Below are 14972 nucleotides of genomic sequence, written 5' to 3'. Positions count from 1 at the left end.
CAAATTATTTTAAAACATTACAGTTGGCTCCGATGCCGAAGTTTGAATAGAAAAATAGGCAATCGGAGTTCGGATCACGAAATACCCAAACATTAATTATACTCAGATTTTATCCAAAACCAGAGTATTAAGAAGAGAGAGAGAATAGAAAAACTTACCGCGGAATAGAATACGGACAATTCAAAAGACCCAAAAGACCACCCACGCTGCTCGGGTGAAAAAATCTAATAGAAGTATTTTTGTTATCGCAGAAAATATTTCTTTATCGAGTTAAAAAATTTATTTAAAGTAAAATTTACTTTAATTTTAAATTATCATATTCCTTTTTTAAGTTTTTAATTCTCTTCGTCCCGTGGGCTTTTTGTCCGTATCAGTCGGTCAGACCCGCAACGGGGGCAGCCGGGTGGAGAGGACGAGCCCAAAATACCCGCGACAAACCGCCCACGAAAAATTCCTCGCCTAGATCTGACCCCGTCCCACGGCAGTTTGCCATCCGACCGTCGTCGAATAATTTGTCGTTAATCGATAATACAAAACCAGAATTTAATAGAAATCATTTATTATTAACTTTAATTTTTATATTTAAAAATGCGACGGATGTATTTCGTTAATCGCGTATCGAAATTTTGACAGAAATCTAACGGGGAATATCGTATTTGGTTTATCTTTTTACATCTTCCAATCGCTTCCGGTGGCGGAACTCTGAGAATAAACACTGGCCGGTCTGTTTCCGAAGGCGGCCATTTCGTCCTCCAGTTGTCTAACCTCTTCGTCTAACCTCTTCTTTTCTTCCGCGTGTTTTCTCATCGATGCGTCGAATTTCGCGTGCAACTGCAATTTATCCCAATTATTTATTCGTCGTTATTTTTCTAACCCGCCGTCGTACGGCTTTACCTCTTTTTCCGCTTCTTTCAATTCGTTTTCTTTTCCCTTCACCCGGGCCACGAACGTCTCTCTCGTTTCCTTTTCTTTCTTTTGCAGTTCCTGCCACGACAATCGACAATTTGTTAATATTCTTTTTCTTTTTCGGCCAATAATCGATTTATTCGTTTATTATCGAAACAATTTTGTTAATTACAAAGTCGTAGGAAATTTCGAGAACTTCCCATCCGTAATTTTCGATAATATCGTCGTCGCGTATAATTTTCGCTCGGCATTTTAAAGAAATATTTTAAAAAACTTAAATTCTAGCGCAGTCAAAAATATTTTCTAAAATTTCTTTGATTTTTGGGCGTAACAAAATTAAATTCGAAATATTTGCCACGTGCAAATTTTGACATATCCTAAGATGAAATTAAACTTTATAATTTATATCGTCTATATTCTTTGTAAAATAACCGTACATTTTATAAAAGAATATGTTTTAATATCGCGAACGATAACGACGCCTTCCCGGTGCCCCTTATAAAAGATACGGAGCATCTAGGATTACGCGCCCTTATTCCTCGACCGGGCCCGAACGATACGTGGCGCGATCGTCGAGTTTTATTCGAATGCGATATTTATAACTTACTTGGGAAATTCGCAAAGTTTAGATTTTTTACCTCGAGATGTTCTCGCCTCTTCTGCCCGTAGATCTCCAGGAGGCCGCTGGGCTTGTTTTTGGAGTCGACGTCCGAGAATCCCATTTGAGTCAGACGTTTTTGCCTATAAAGTTCGTAGTGGCAGGCGTGAGTCGTCTCTTTCATATCCATCATGTTGGTCCTGATCATCATTTCTCTCAGCTTTACAAAATCGCAATGAGCTTCGTTTTCCACTAGAAGTTGGGAATTATTCGTTTACGACATTTAGCATTACATTTTAAATATTACCGTCATTTAATAATTAACGAGTCTCGAGTTTGAAAGTATATAAAATTCCACCCACGGTAATTCAAAATAGTCGAAATCATTTACCTTCGATAACTCCCCACGGATACTGCCGGGTTCTGGCTACTTTATTTCCAACGCGTGCAAATTCTGCGCTTCCGACTACGGCAAAGGGGATGTGAGCCTAAAATAAAATGAAATTGGGCACCGTCGAATAAACCTTAAATCGTCTCGATTATCTTATAAACAAAGGCAACGAACGGATTAATAAGCTTAAATATTATTATACACGCGCGATTTAAAATCGCGAAATGTAAAATAAGCTTTAAGCCAGGAACACGTGCGTAAAATTCGGCGTAAAATCTAGCGTAAAACAGAAAGCGTAAAAATGTTTCTGAAATTTTGGCTGAAACAGAACCGAAAAAAGAGTAGAGCGTGTCTCTACATTTTACGCCTAAATTCCTCCAATAAAGAGAAGTCTTTTCTGTGACGTCAAAGTCGACGCGTGGTTTTTATTCTAACAATGGCGGCAATGAGGGTTAACCTTATAATTGCCACGGTCTCGAAACAAAAAACAAAAAATAAATGAAATAGAGGGGTTTATCGAATCTGTTCGACCACATCAGTGTCACGTATTTAAACAACGTTTGCGGATGGCTATAGGTGCGAAATTTTAAATAACGGATAGGTCTAGTAGAATCGATATATAGGCCTAGTGTTTAGATCACACGTTCTTTACTTGAATTCGGAATACAAGTGTATTAATTTAAATTTTCTATATTATAGCAGAGGAAGCGGAGAAAAAATGGAAGGTATAATGGGATAGATATATGAGAGGAAAAAATTAATAAAATTAGCACTGTTGGTGGCAGTGATGTTTCCTATTCCGCCAGAATTTTTACGTATGTGTGTTCTGGCATAAAAGCGTAAAACAGAAACCGAACCGAAAGCTGATTTCTGATTCAGTTTTCTGCCACACAATTTTACGAGTGTTCCTGGCCTATATCATAATCATTGCAGAAATGCAACTTCGTGATGTATTTATTGAAACAATTGATTCGTTTCATTCTATAATTTGCAGTCGATTTCGAGTACGGTACATTTACGTTTCACTCGAAAATATGTCACAATAATTCTTTATTAATACGTAAATATTGTGAAATGCCGTGGGTACTAAAGAGACAGAGTAAAATCGTGTGTAAAGACAATCTTATCCTGTGTAATTTACATAATAATTATAATAACGAAATTCGTCGTGACATTTAAATTAATTTTATTGCAATTATGATTATTATAATTTGCAAATTATACGAATCTATATATTGAGTTCATCATAATTGTTATTCAGTATATTTATTTATTGTATAAGTTGAGAAAGAAAATTGCAAAAGTATAATTTATATACTATATAAGGGTGCGTTTACTTTTGAGCTAATAGTGCTACTTCTGAACACCGGAAGTGACGTCATTTGCATGTGTATTCGTCGTTACATGTCCAGTTCGAAAGTAAACGCGAACGCTAACAAAAAATATGGAGATTTCCTGCAAATAATATTGTCAAAGCTGCTATTTTAAATGTTGCGTTACAGATAGAACTACTTGATTCCGAATCAGACGAGGATGACCTCATTGTGGATATAATTGTAGAAAAAAATGAAAGAAGAAAAAAGAAAAGTAAGGTCAAATAAAAAAGATAGAAATTTTTATTGAAGAGACTGTACCTTTTTATAATCCAACCGATTTTAAACAGCACTTACAAGAGAATCTTTCGAAAGTCTCCTTTATACGAACTTATGTAGTTTTGGATTATTATTAATGCTGTTCATTTCTTTACGATTTATTTGACGCTCTGAACATAACATTTCCGAAGATTCCAAACGCGTATAAGGTAAACTTCATTTTTAATCATAAACAACGAGTCGAACTTAATTTTTTATGAAAAAAAGTCATCTAAAGCTATTGAACCTTACACAATAAAAAAAGATTATTGTGAACATTTTATACAACAAATAATTGAAATTTACCAATAAAAATACTTTCTGCCGTTTATTTTTCCAAAAATAATTCTATTTTCATTACTTTGTATAGAAAGTAATTTCTTCGTGGGAGCAGCCATATTGAATTAGCGCAAAGCTCGACAACGATCTTGGGTGCATATACTTTTCGTTTTGTACGGATCGATCTGTAAAATCGGATCAGTCCTTTTCACGTGATACAGATAGCTTCTGTCATGGCAGAAAGTATACAAGTAGGATCGAAGATGGCGGCAAATATTGGTTAGTTAATAATAGTCTCTGCTTGTTAGTTAACGTATACTGAATTTTAAAAATATACATATAATATCTTTGAAATTCTGCATACGTTAACTAACAAGGATCAATTAATTGAATTAAAATAATCCATTTTATCCCTCGATATTAAAACCGTAGTTAGTACTAAACGACATACGCTGTTACGAATTATCGTTTATTTGACAAAATTGTTTGTGCTCATTCGTACGAATTTTTAAATCGTATTACTCTGTGAATAAAATTGTTTTTCACAAAATAAAATTTAAATAAAAATTTCACAAAATTAAAAAATAAAACTTGCAGAAAAGATGAAAGTGCACGCCATACATTCTTGCTGTACAAAATTGTCTCTAAATACTTATTTTTTCATCTCAGTTTATCGGATATTTTAATAATGATGTTTTTACTTGTCATTTATAAGTTTTAAATAAGTTCCCTTGTCAACAATTAAACGTGTTTCTTCGTTATTTACCGTACGCTTAACTTTAGCAATGGAAACCGCCATCTTTAATCTCTTTTATCCGATCCAAACGATCCTACTCTCCGCTCGGATTAGTTTGATCGCGATCCAGTTGATCCTGGATGGCGTTTGTATACGCAAACAGAGATTGATCGGATCGCGGTAGTTCCTTTGTATACACGATTTGAACGATCGAAGCGATCTCGGATCAGTTTGATTCCAAAAGTATATGCACCCCTAGCTAGCACTCCGAGCGTACCAATTTAGCTAAGCATGACGTCACATAGCTCTAAAGTATACGCCAATGAGCGTGGCGCTCGGACGAAAGTATACAGGCTGAGCGTGCGTAAAATTAGCTTGGAAGTAAACGCACCCTAAGTGTCGCGTACGATAGATAATAATATCTATAGAAATAATGTTAAAATATGTAAATAAATTAGAAATAGCTGTATCGAAAATAGATTAATTATCTCAGAACTAAGGGTTTTCTCGAATAGTTTACGGAACGTGGAGACGTATTTATAATTTCTTAAATCGGTAAAATAACGAAACTCTGACATGGAAATAAGAATAAATGGAAATAAGACGCTTACATTCATCGAAGCATTTCTCTCTGCAACGCTTTCGTCGTCTGTTGGAAATTGATAAATTTCAATTCCGTTGCTCACCAATTCACTTATTATCTAGAATATATCGATAATTAATTGTCGATAAAACGTTACGTATTACATTTATATTTGTTTAGTAAGTGAAATTCGAGACATTCACAAATTCTGTAATTACGTTCTCTGATGAATTTAATAATTAATAAATAATACGCGAAATAAGTCATTAACAAATACAATTATTTCAATCGGTGGCACCGATAATTTTCGGGGCACGCCAACCGACAACTGTCGCGTCAAAAATGTTCGTATTTTTAAATAAAAGTGAAGTCGAAGCTCGACATTTTCTTCGTATAAAAAGTACAGTAATTAAAAATTACAGAAACAATTAGCATTTTTAATTAATTCTTGATTTTGTGAGATTATTTTTAGAGTCTGTCCGTTTGTATACGGCAACCTGGTTCCTCCTCGGGGGCCAGTTTCCCATAGAAACTCGCTCCTACTTTGGTGTTACAAATGTGGAAAAAAACCGGGAAAACTCCAGGCGGTCAGCCGCTTGGCCAGGCGCGAATCCGCGACCTACCAGTGTTGGGAGTTTTATCCGTACGGTGGGCTGGTTTCGGAGATTTTGTAAGAAATTAGAGCACACCGGTTGACAACCACTGATCTAAACTGGAAATCTCTTTGAAAAATTTTTAGTGCTTTCGATACATTGATATGGCATTTACGAAATATTTATTAATATTGTTCAAAGTTTAAAGAACGTACCTTGATTTTAAATTTCTGTAATTCGGTTTTTGAGACGACATCGGCTTTCGCTATTATAGGAATGATGTTGACTTTGCTGCTGAGTTCTTTCATGCACATCACATCGAGAGATTTTAACCTGGAAAATTAGTTTCTTTATAGAAATACATATAAATAAAATTTGAAGTAAGAAGAAATACAAATATTAACAAAATGACTGTTAATACCATTCATATAATTAGAACATTTTTCGTAGTATTTTATATGACCGCGACTGTCTTTCTCCAACACGTTAAACTTTATTATAACATTTAACGAATAATTCATCCATTTAGTGATTATCTATTTAAATAGTAGTATTTCATAACGTATCAATAAATTCAGACGGTAGCGTGCTGTTTTCGGTGTTTTCGTGAAAATTTAATAAATAAATTTAAAATATTTGAATTTAGAAGAAGTCGCTCCTTCAAAATCAACAAAAATCAAAAATGTTATCATTTTCGGAAGTCTTGCAATTACATACAAGAAAAAATTTGAATTACGCGGATTTTGGAATGACGCGCGTACATTGCGGGAGGTCAAAAGGCAGGAAAGTTTGCATTTCCGAACCTTGTTTATAAATTCTTTCGTTTGTGTAATTAAAATACTCCAAGAAGAAAAAAAGCTTTTGATATTTGAATTCATTTATCCCTCGATTCGAAGGGCGATCGTGATCCAAATTTACTTTATAACTTTAGAACTATTTTGAATTCATAATATAATTCTTTTGTTATAAATTAAAATGTTATAAAGTTTTAAAGGAAGTTTGTTTTCTAATATCGAAACAATTTAAACTTTGCGCATAAACAGTCTGTTTTATACCAATATTTTTTCCTCCGAATAACTTTTTACGATTTTCATATTTATGCATAATATAGGAAGCAAGCGAATGACTAAAAGCGCTAACAAACAAATTTTTCCAAAGTGGAAATATTTTTATTCTAATAAAAGAATGGATACATTTTACGACGCGAGTAATATCATTAATGGTAAAATTATCGGGTGTACTATAGATTGCACCCTATGGAATTTCGGCACTTTGAGTATATATTTGAACTCGGGGACCGAGACGAGTTCAACGGTACCCTACTTTTGGACCAGAGGCAAAAAATAAGAAAGTTATCATACTTTTTTAATGCTGTCGTGCAGACGGCACCGTAGTTGCTAGTGCCGCCATCTTGCGGTAAAGTCGGACTACGGTCGTCTATCGGAGGGATAGGTTAGGTTTGTCGGACAAGCCGCGAAAGCGGCGCGTAGTACTAGCCGATCGCGAGCGTTAACCAGCCTGTCGGCGACCGAAGGGCCGTAGGCCCCGAGGTGGAGGTGTGCGGAGGGTGTGCGAAAAGGACTTAACTACAACTGCGGACGATCGGTGTGATCGTGGATCGACATCTGCCTCTGTCGAAGGTATATATGGCCGACTTGCCGGACTGCCTGTTAAACACGCGATAGGTTTAACGGAGAGAGCGAAAAAGTATGATAACTTTCTTATTTTTCGTCTCCGGTCCAAAAGTAGGGTATCGTCGAACTCGTCTCGGTCCCCTCAGTTCAGATATCTACTCCGAGTCCCGAAATTCCATAGGGTGCGATCTATAGTATCCCCAAATTATCTTCCACTGTAATTTCCTAGAATCATTATAAATAACTTATAAATAACTCACCCGTGGCACGTGGGAACAATAAAATAAAGGCAGGCGTCAACACGAGAATCGTGATATGTATCCAAATTTCGTTTAATTTTCAATTCTTCTTGTAAATATGCCTCAAACTGGGCATCTATGTAATCGACAATTGGTTTATAACTGAAAATACAATATGTTAAATTACATTGAAAATGTACAGTACTGTACATACGTAACTAAATTAATATTACAGATTTCAATTAGTAATTAAAAATCTCAAATAAAGTGAAATATCGTTATTACAATTGATAACTATAAAGTATTCGGAAAAGAATAACATTATTAAAGTTCCACCTGTGTTGTTTATTTATCTGATCTCCGTAACCAATTGTTTCCACGATGGTCAATTTCAAGCACACGTCAGATTCTTGAAGCTCTACACAAAATAGCAATTTAGATTAAAACTATAATTTCGTTTTATACTTACAAATGAAATAGTTTAAGATATTTGCTTTTATTTATTGTACTTATAATTAAATATAATCAGAAATGAATTCTGTACTAGAATAAGAACTATTTATAAATCTTTTTAAAAATGGCTAATATTTGGAGTAAAAATATACAAATCAAAGTAGAAGCCAGGTAATGGTTGCAAATGGCCGAGCGGTCAAGATGGCAGCCTACCGCTCTGGGGACCAGGGTTCGGGATCCCGACGGGTCAAAAATCCCCAGGAATTTTTCGGGGGGTGGTCCGTCCGGATATGTCGGGCCCCGTCTCTCACCACCCGGTCGCCCCAATGTGGGCCTGGCCGAACCCATAATGGCATGAAAAAAGAGGCCCTCTAAGTGCCCACAGGGCGGAAAGAGTTAAAAGAAAAAAAAATGTAAACTCGGAGAAATATTCCGGATTTGAGAATCCGTATGCTGCTCAAAGAGGATTTGGAGTTAGCGAGACACGTACCCCAGGTGTTTTTCGAAGAATATTACGACAATAGAAAAAAGAAAATTCAATCCACAATTTTAACTTACCGTAAGTTTTCGATCTTAATTTCACGCCTGGCAGATTGTGTGGACATTCGGGAGACTCGAAAGAGGTGTTAAAAACAGTATCCATTAACGTGGATTTGCCGATACCCGTCTCGCCTAAAATGGAATCGGGATATTTAATTTGTAAATTTGGTGATTAAATATTAATTAATGTATTTAAGATCTACTTAAAATGATATTATTGAAAGTAGAAAAAGGAAATAAATATAACATATGCATATACATTAATTACAGATGAATGGAAGAGTTAACGAAATTACGAGAAAAAATCTATTCAAACTGAAATTTTTACAAAAAGTACTGTTTCGTGTAGCTTTAAATCAGCTAATGAGATTTTTCAACGTACTAACACCGACTTAACCATAATTAGAATGCATGATTATTTATAATGTACAGGGTGTCCATAAAGTCTCTTTACCATTTCAAAACTTTATTACAAATGCAATTGATAAAATATTTTATTCGGATTTGTTCTATTGTATTCGGCATTTATTAACGTTTTTAATCCTCGATCATTTTCCTCGATCAAACATTTCCAGACCGGTAAATTGGAAGGGATGGGCCAATTCCTTGGACACCACGTTCACCAGATATCACTCCCCTGGACTTCTTTCTACGGGGCTATATTAAAGATATCGTGTATCGAACAAAGATACGGGACATTACTGACCTAAAGCAAAGGATTAAACCGATGCCGGTGCACAATTGATGATGCTACGCTACAGCGAACATGGCAAGAAATCAAGTACCATCTCGATGCGCTTCGCGCAACTAACGGTGCCCGTGTAGAAGTCTATTAAATGAGGTAAAAAAAAACTTTAATAAATGCCGAATACAATAGAACAAATCTGAATAAAATATCTTATCAATTGCATTTGTAATAAATTTTTGGAATGGTAAAGAGACTTTATGGACACCCTGTATATTATTCATTTTCCATAAATACCGAAAGAATGATCATTTTGACATATAATACAACTAACATTTTAATATTTATAAACGAATAAAATCAATGATCATAATCTCTCGTAAAATTCGAATTTGTAATAATTCATAAAGTAACCGCTTCGGTAGATCCATCGATCACCTACACACAACCTTTTGCAGCAGCAAAACAGGTTTGATGCTGCAAACGATCGAGCGAATTTATCATAAAATATTTATAAGCATTGATGTTTAAACTCACCGATACACAATATGTTAAAAGTGAAGCCCCGATGGACGAACTTGTTGACCAGTTGATCGGGGAAAGCGTCAAATCCCACACGTCCTTGCGGCTTCAATGTCCTCGCATTTTCACTTATCGGCTGGTGGACTCTCATTGTGTGTAGCGACTGCTTAATTTTTAGAAATAATGATGAATATAAAACAATACCACTAACAATGCGACGAAAAATATTTTAGAGCGTATTATATCGAAAAGGCCAAGGAAAAAAGCATTACTATAATTATTACACGCTACGTTTACCGCGTCTTAGAAAATTTTTACAAAAAATAATGCATTTTTATACGGAAGGAAGAATTTAGTTAAAGGAATCGTATACGATCTTTAAGATAAATATTTATAACGTTAAATGTCAAATGCGAGTAAGGATTTAAAATGCCAACTTTTACGACAACATTATCATTTCGTAGAGGATGCCTCCGAATACGGTATAACGAATGTCCAAAAATGGTTAGAATAGGCGGACGGCCGGATGGCCGAGCGGTAAAGGTGGCAGCTTACCGCTCTGGGGGACCCGGGATCGATTCCGAACGGGTCGAATAATTCCCAGGAATTTTTCGGGGGGTGGTCCGTTCGGATATGTCGGGCCCCGTCCCTCACCACCCGGTCGCCCCATTGTGGGCCTGGCCGAACCCATAATGGGCCTACTAAAAAAGGCCCTCTTAGTGCCCACAGGGCGGAAAGAGTTAAAAAAAAAAAAAAAAAAAGGTTAGAATAGGCCTACGGAAATCTAAATACGACAAGAGAATTCAGATTTAGTTAGTACTTTAAAAACACGTTTCTTCTATTACAAAATAATTTAATTCGAACGGCGTTATCAGAAAATATCAATATATTACTATATGTATGCGATCGACCTCGTCGGTGAACTTTCTTCTCTCGTTCGGCATCTTTCGATATTCTATTCGTCGGTTGCAATGGAGACTAGGCTAATTGATTATTCCGCTCTTTCAATTCCATCTAATTTCTCTCTCCTTTTTTTAAATTCTTCCCTCCGCGGATGTAGAGTTCCTTTACAACGGGCCAATGGCGGTTCGGATTGGCAGAGAAGCATCTAGGTAGAGAGGGAAGGGTGCGATATACTGTCACAGAAAATTTCTGGCCATCCCTCTGCGGAGGAGAATCCTAGATCGATTCTGGGATGAAATACCGATTTCCACCGCAGAATCCCGGATCAAAGCTCGGATTCCGCGTAGCCGAGCTCCGTCATCCAGTGGTTATTTTACTAAAAGGATTATTCGAGAAGTTGCAGACTCCGCTTGAAACGAGAATCCACGCGGAATCCTCCGAGTGGCAGCGTCGTACGCTCCTCTATACCCGCCGAATAGTTACCGAAGCACCAAATTTATCAGTCTTACACGATATTATTTCGATCCATTTACGCCTCATTTAATTTTAACGTATAAAGTCCATCTTATAAAATATCCATCCCGAATTTAGAACTCGAACGAATATTTGAATATCGATTATTATTAAAGATCTTCCCGAAAAATAAAGTAAATAATTTATAAATCACGGAATAAAAAAACATCGAGGGACTCGAAAAAATGTTTAGACGACTCCAATGCCTGGTCGGAGGTTTAAATTCGAATTTGTTCCCCTTCCTAAATAAAATAAAATGCCGTTGCTACGAAGAAAAATTTAAATACCGTAATTGCGAATAATTAAATTTATTTTAACGAGAAAGTGAAATTACTCGAACGGGCGAGAAATAAAATTGGAAAGTTAATTACGTCAACGTTTATGTATTTAAAACGAAATCGTTTTAATCGATTTTAGGAAATTCTCTTTTTATTTATTGTTGTTTTAAATTAATTAGCACTAAAATAATTCGATTATTTTTCTTCGGCACGCCATTAGAAAATCATCTTCGATTAGAATTTCGTGTTGGCTACCGACATATTCGATTATTAAGAATAAAGGTACTTACGCCTCTACGCTGCGAATCGATCATTATTTTCTGCGAAAATTTTGTTCAATTGTGCAAAAAGAGAAGAAATTTTCCGAAGCGACGAAGCCGAACGAGATTCGAATTTATTTCCGAAGATGGCCGAAATGTTCGAAAGATTTCAAACACCGTCGAGAAAATTAATTAATTTCGATTCTGTTTTAAATTCCAATTAAATCTATAACAAAAGTCTGAAAATGTACGAAATGACGTAGGCAGTATTTATATGAAAAATTTTAACTACGCAACCGACTAATGCATTTATTGAAAATAAGTTCATACCGCAGATATTTATGTTGACATTATAGCGCAGTTTCCCTCGGTTTGCGATATAAATGCCGGTCTGATATTTAAAGAAATATTGGACCGATGCCATTTGATTTTCATATCCTCTTATAAACATTTATAATATTCGTTCAAATTTGCCAAAGGTAAAAGTCCCCGAGAAAATATACGAACAAGTAGCAATATCTGTTTTTGAATATAAATACTAAACACGGATTAGAAATAAGTTGCAATTTTGCTTTACCGATCTGCAAATTCTCATTGTTAATTACAGAAATTTAATTTTTCAAAAACTTAAATCACATTCTCCTCGCATTTTCCATTTCTCGCATTTTACAATTCGATTCGGTGACGATACGAAACCATCGACTCGATTGAAAAAATGCATCGTTTACAATTCGTCGAAAGAAGTTAATATGTTAAGAATCGATTTATAATTGTCTTTTCTTTCATTATTTCTTTATTGTAAATGCAATTTTTTTCAAAATAATTTATATATAAAAAATGTACAATATTATTCGCGTCAAGTCTCGATGTTTCAAAAATATTTTATCGAAAAATTAGAATAGCAAATTTCGATAGCCTTTTTATAATATAATTCATTATTAATACTTGTTTCTTTGAAAATATAGTGGCGTAACGTCCGGTGTGACACCACTTATCTAAACCGAACCTTCACGCGCCAATGAGGTTTCGGCTTTGATTTACAAACGGGGTATAAACGCGGGTATAAACGACAAAAACAACGTGTCACACCGATGATTGTTGCCAATTGTCGGTCAAACTTCCGCTTCCGGTGATCGAAAAAGACCGACAACCGTAATGTTTTCGGTACGGCAAGACGAGTACGCTACCGGTAGATTATCGTGCCGAAAAGAAAGTGTGGATAAACTCAAATTTTTCCTCTGTAGTTTTGTGATAAATTCGTACCATCTGTGAAGGAAAAACGTCCATTTAAAGCTGTCCTAATCGATAATGCTACCGGTCCTCTCTCTGGAATCGGATGATACGCGACGGCAATTTTGGAATCAATTAAGCATCGCTATTGACACGCAGTTCTTACCTCCGTATTGGACGAGTGTGAAAATGATTCTATGGTAGCTACGCAGAAGGCATGAAAAGTAATCGACACGCGTGATGTTTTCCACATAGCAGAAGCACGTGACATTGTGGGAAGTACTACAATAGCGAGGTGTTGGAAAAAAGCGCGTCCTTCTATTGACGATTAGTTGGAGTCTGCGTCGAATAACGACGAGTCGGTCGATTTAGAATCGTTTCCGGATACCGTATTCGTCGATACGTTCCACGAGCTTCCGGGAGAAGTCGACGAAGAGGACGTTACTAATTGGTCGAATGAGGAATATTGCGGAGTAGACCGAGCTTTAACAAATGAAGAAATCATCAAAAGTATGCGGGACGAAAGTGACGAGGAAGAAGGCACCAAAAAGATAGAGAGAACAAAGATTTCTCACACTATTGGCACCGAAGCTGCCGACATTTTTCTGCAGTACATAATGCAACAACCACACACACGCAGTACTAATGTAATGCTCATACGGTGATCGCGTGACAAAGTATGCGATCAACGAGCATCTTCTTTAATGAAGACGCTCGTTGATCGTTAAAGCAAATAAAAACCTGCGACATTTTTTGAAACGATTACACCCGGCAGAAGATGCAACATTTCAATTGCGCTGTATTACATTTCATTTCTTTCGCTATATACAAATAGTTGTCTCATTTGTCTTTTAAATACACGCGTACTACGTATAGTAAACACGTAACGTTAAATTTAATAAAGAATTAAACTGTCTTTTTTTTATCTCGGTAATCCGGTATTCCTCCGCGCACGGAATAGTCCGATTAGCGAGAGTCTACCGTGTTCATATAATTTATTAAATCGAAAACTTAATTAGAATCGAATTAATTTTTGGAGAGGTGGTGAATTTTAAAATGTTTTTAAACATTAATATTTCGGAAAATTTCATTCCTTTAATTATAAATCCGATTGTCATTTTAACTGCACTATAAATCAATGTAATAACAGTCTAATAAAAATTTAAAAAATTCAATTTTACTCTAGAACAATCTAAAACTTTTATTTCATTTTTTTCTAAAATGAATTGTATTCATTTTCTGGCCTACGATATACAACAGCGCAAGATAACATCTTCAAATCAAAGTTAAATATTGTTATCTATTAAAAAAATTAGTTTGGAAATGTTTAACAACTTATATATACAGTAGATCCCAATTATCTAATTGGTTCAAATTATCTCGGATAATGTGGACTTACCTTAGATAACCAAAAACTCGGGTAAAATGGATGGCCACAGTCATTTAGAATAAAAATTACGAATATAAACGATTTAAAAGGCGCATCGTCTTAAGCCTCTTTTTATACGTTAGTGAATTTACTAATACTGCGTATAAAAACAACATTTTTTACTTGGAAAATAAATACAATAGTCTTAATTAATAATAAAAATGTGTATTATTGTAGTCAGACTTTAATACGAACGATTTAGCTGGCATTACAGTCGAATGATAAAACTTACATTACAAAACGATTCGTTTCCGCCGTTACCGTTTTAAATATTCTTTTACGTATATTCACTTACAGCCTCGTAACGTGGAAACCCCGGTTAATCGGGGTTCTACCGTAATACCAATAAATAAAATTATGTATTATATAATATATATCGATAAGTATTTTAATAAATCACTAAGGAAGAAAATACAGGATTATTAATGTGCGACTAGTATATAAACGATACACTATTCCGTATAAGCTTTTACTTCCACAAATGATTAAAAAAATTTCCGTTGAAAATTGTCGTAATAAAATGAAAATTATATTATTAATCGGATCAAATTATAAAATTACAACAAACC

At 35.3% G+C, this 14972-nt stretch overlaps 1 protein-coding gene across 1 annotated transcript; it reads right to left on the bottom strand.

Annotated features, from left to right (window-relative positions):
* Positions 1–542: 542 nt before the first annotated feature.
* On the bottom strand, positions 543–9982 carry LOC136975981 (septin-2-like). The gene is made up of 10 exons (XM_067271176.1): positions 9806–9982; positions 8602–8715; positions 7927–8008; positions 7612–7752; positions 5933–6050; positions 5153–5242; positions 1896–1992; positions 1545–1756; positions 895–984; positions 543–831 (listed from the first exon to the last, which is right to left on the bottom strand). Exons 1-10 carry the CDS (start codon positions 9939–9941, stop codon positions 670–672), a joined length of 1242 nt encoding a protein of 413 aa, XP_067127277.1. The 5' UTR covers positions 9942–9982; the 3' UTR covers positions 543–669.
* Positions 9983–14972: the final 4990 nt, after the last annotated feature.

The sequence above is a fragment of the Centruroides vittatus genome, unplaced genomic scaffold, assembly GCF_030686945.1.
Source record: "Centruroides vittatus isolate TY-2023 unplaced genomic scaffold, ASM3068694v2 contig_392, whole genome shotgun sequence".
In the NCBI taxonomy this organism is placed as follows: Eukaryota; Metazoa; Arthropoda; class Arachnida; order Scorpiones; family Buthidae; genus Centruroides; species Centruroides vittatus.
The sequence above is the reverse complement of the archived record's forward strand: the minus strand, read 5'-3'. Positions and strand labels throughout refer to the sequence as shown.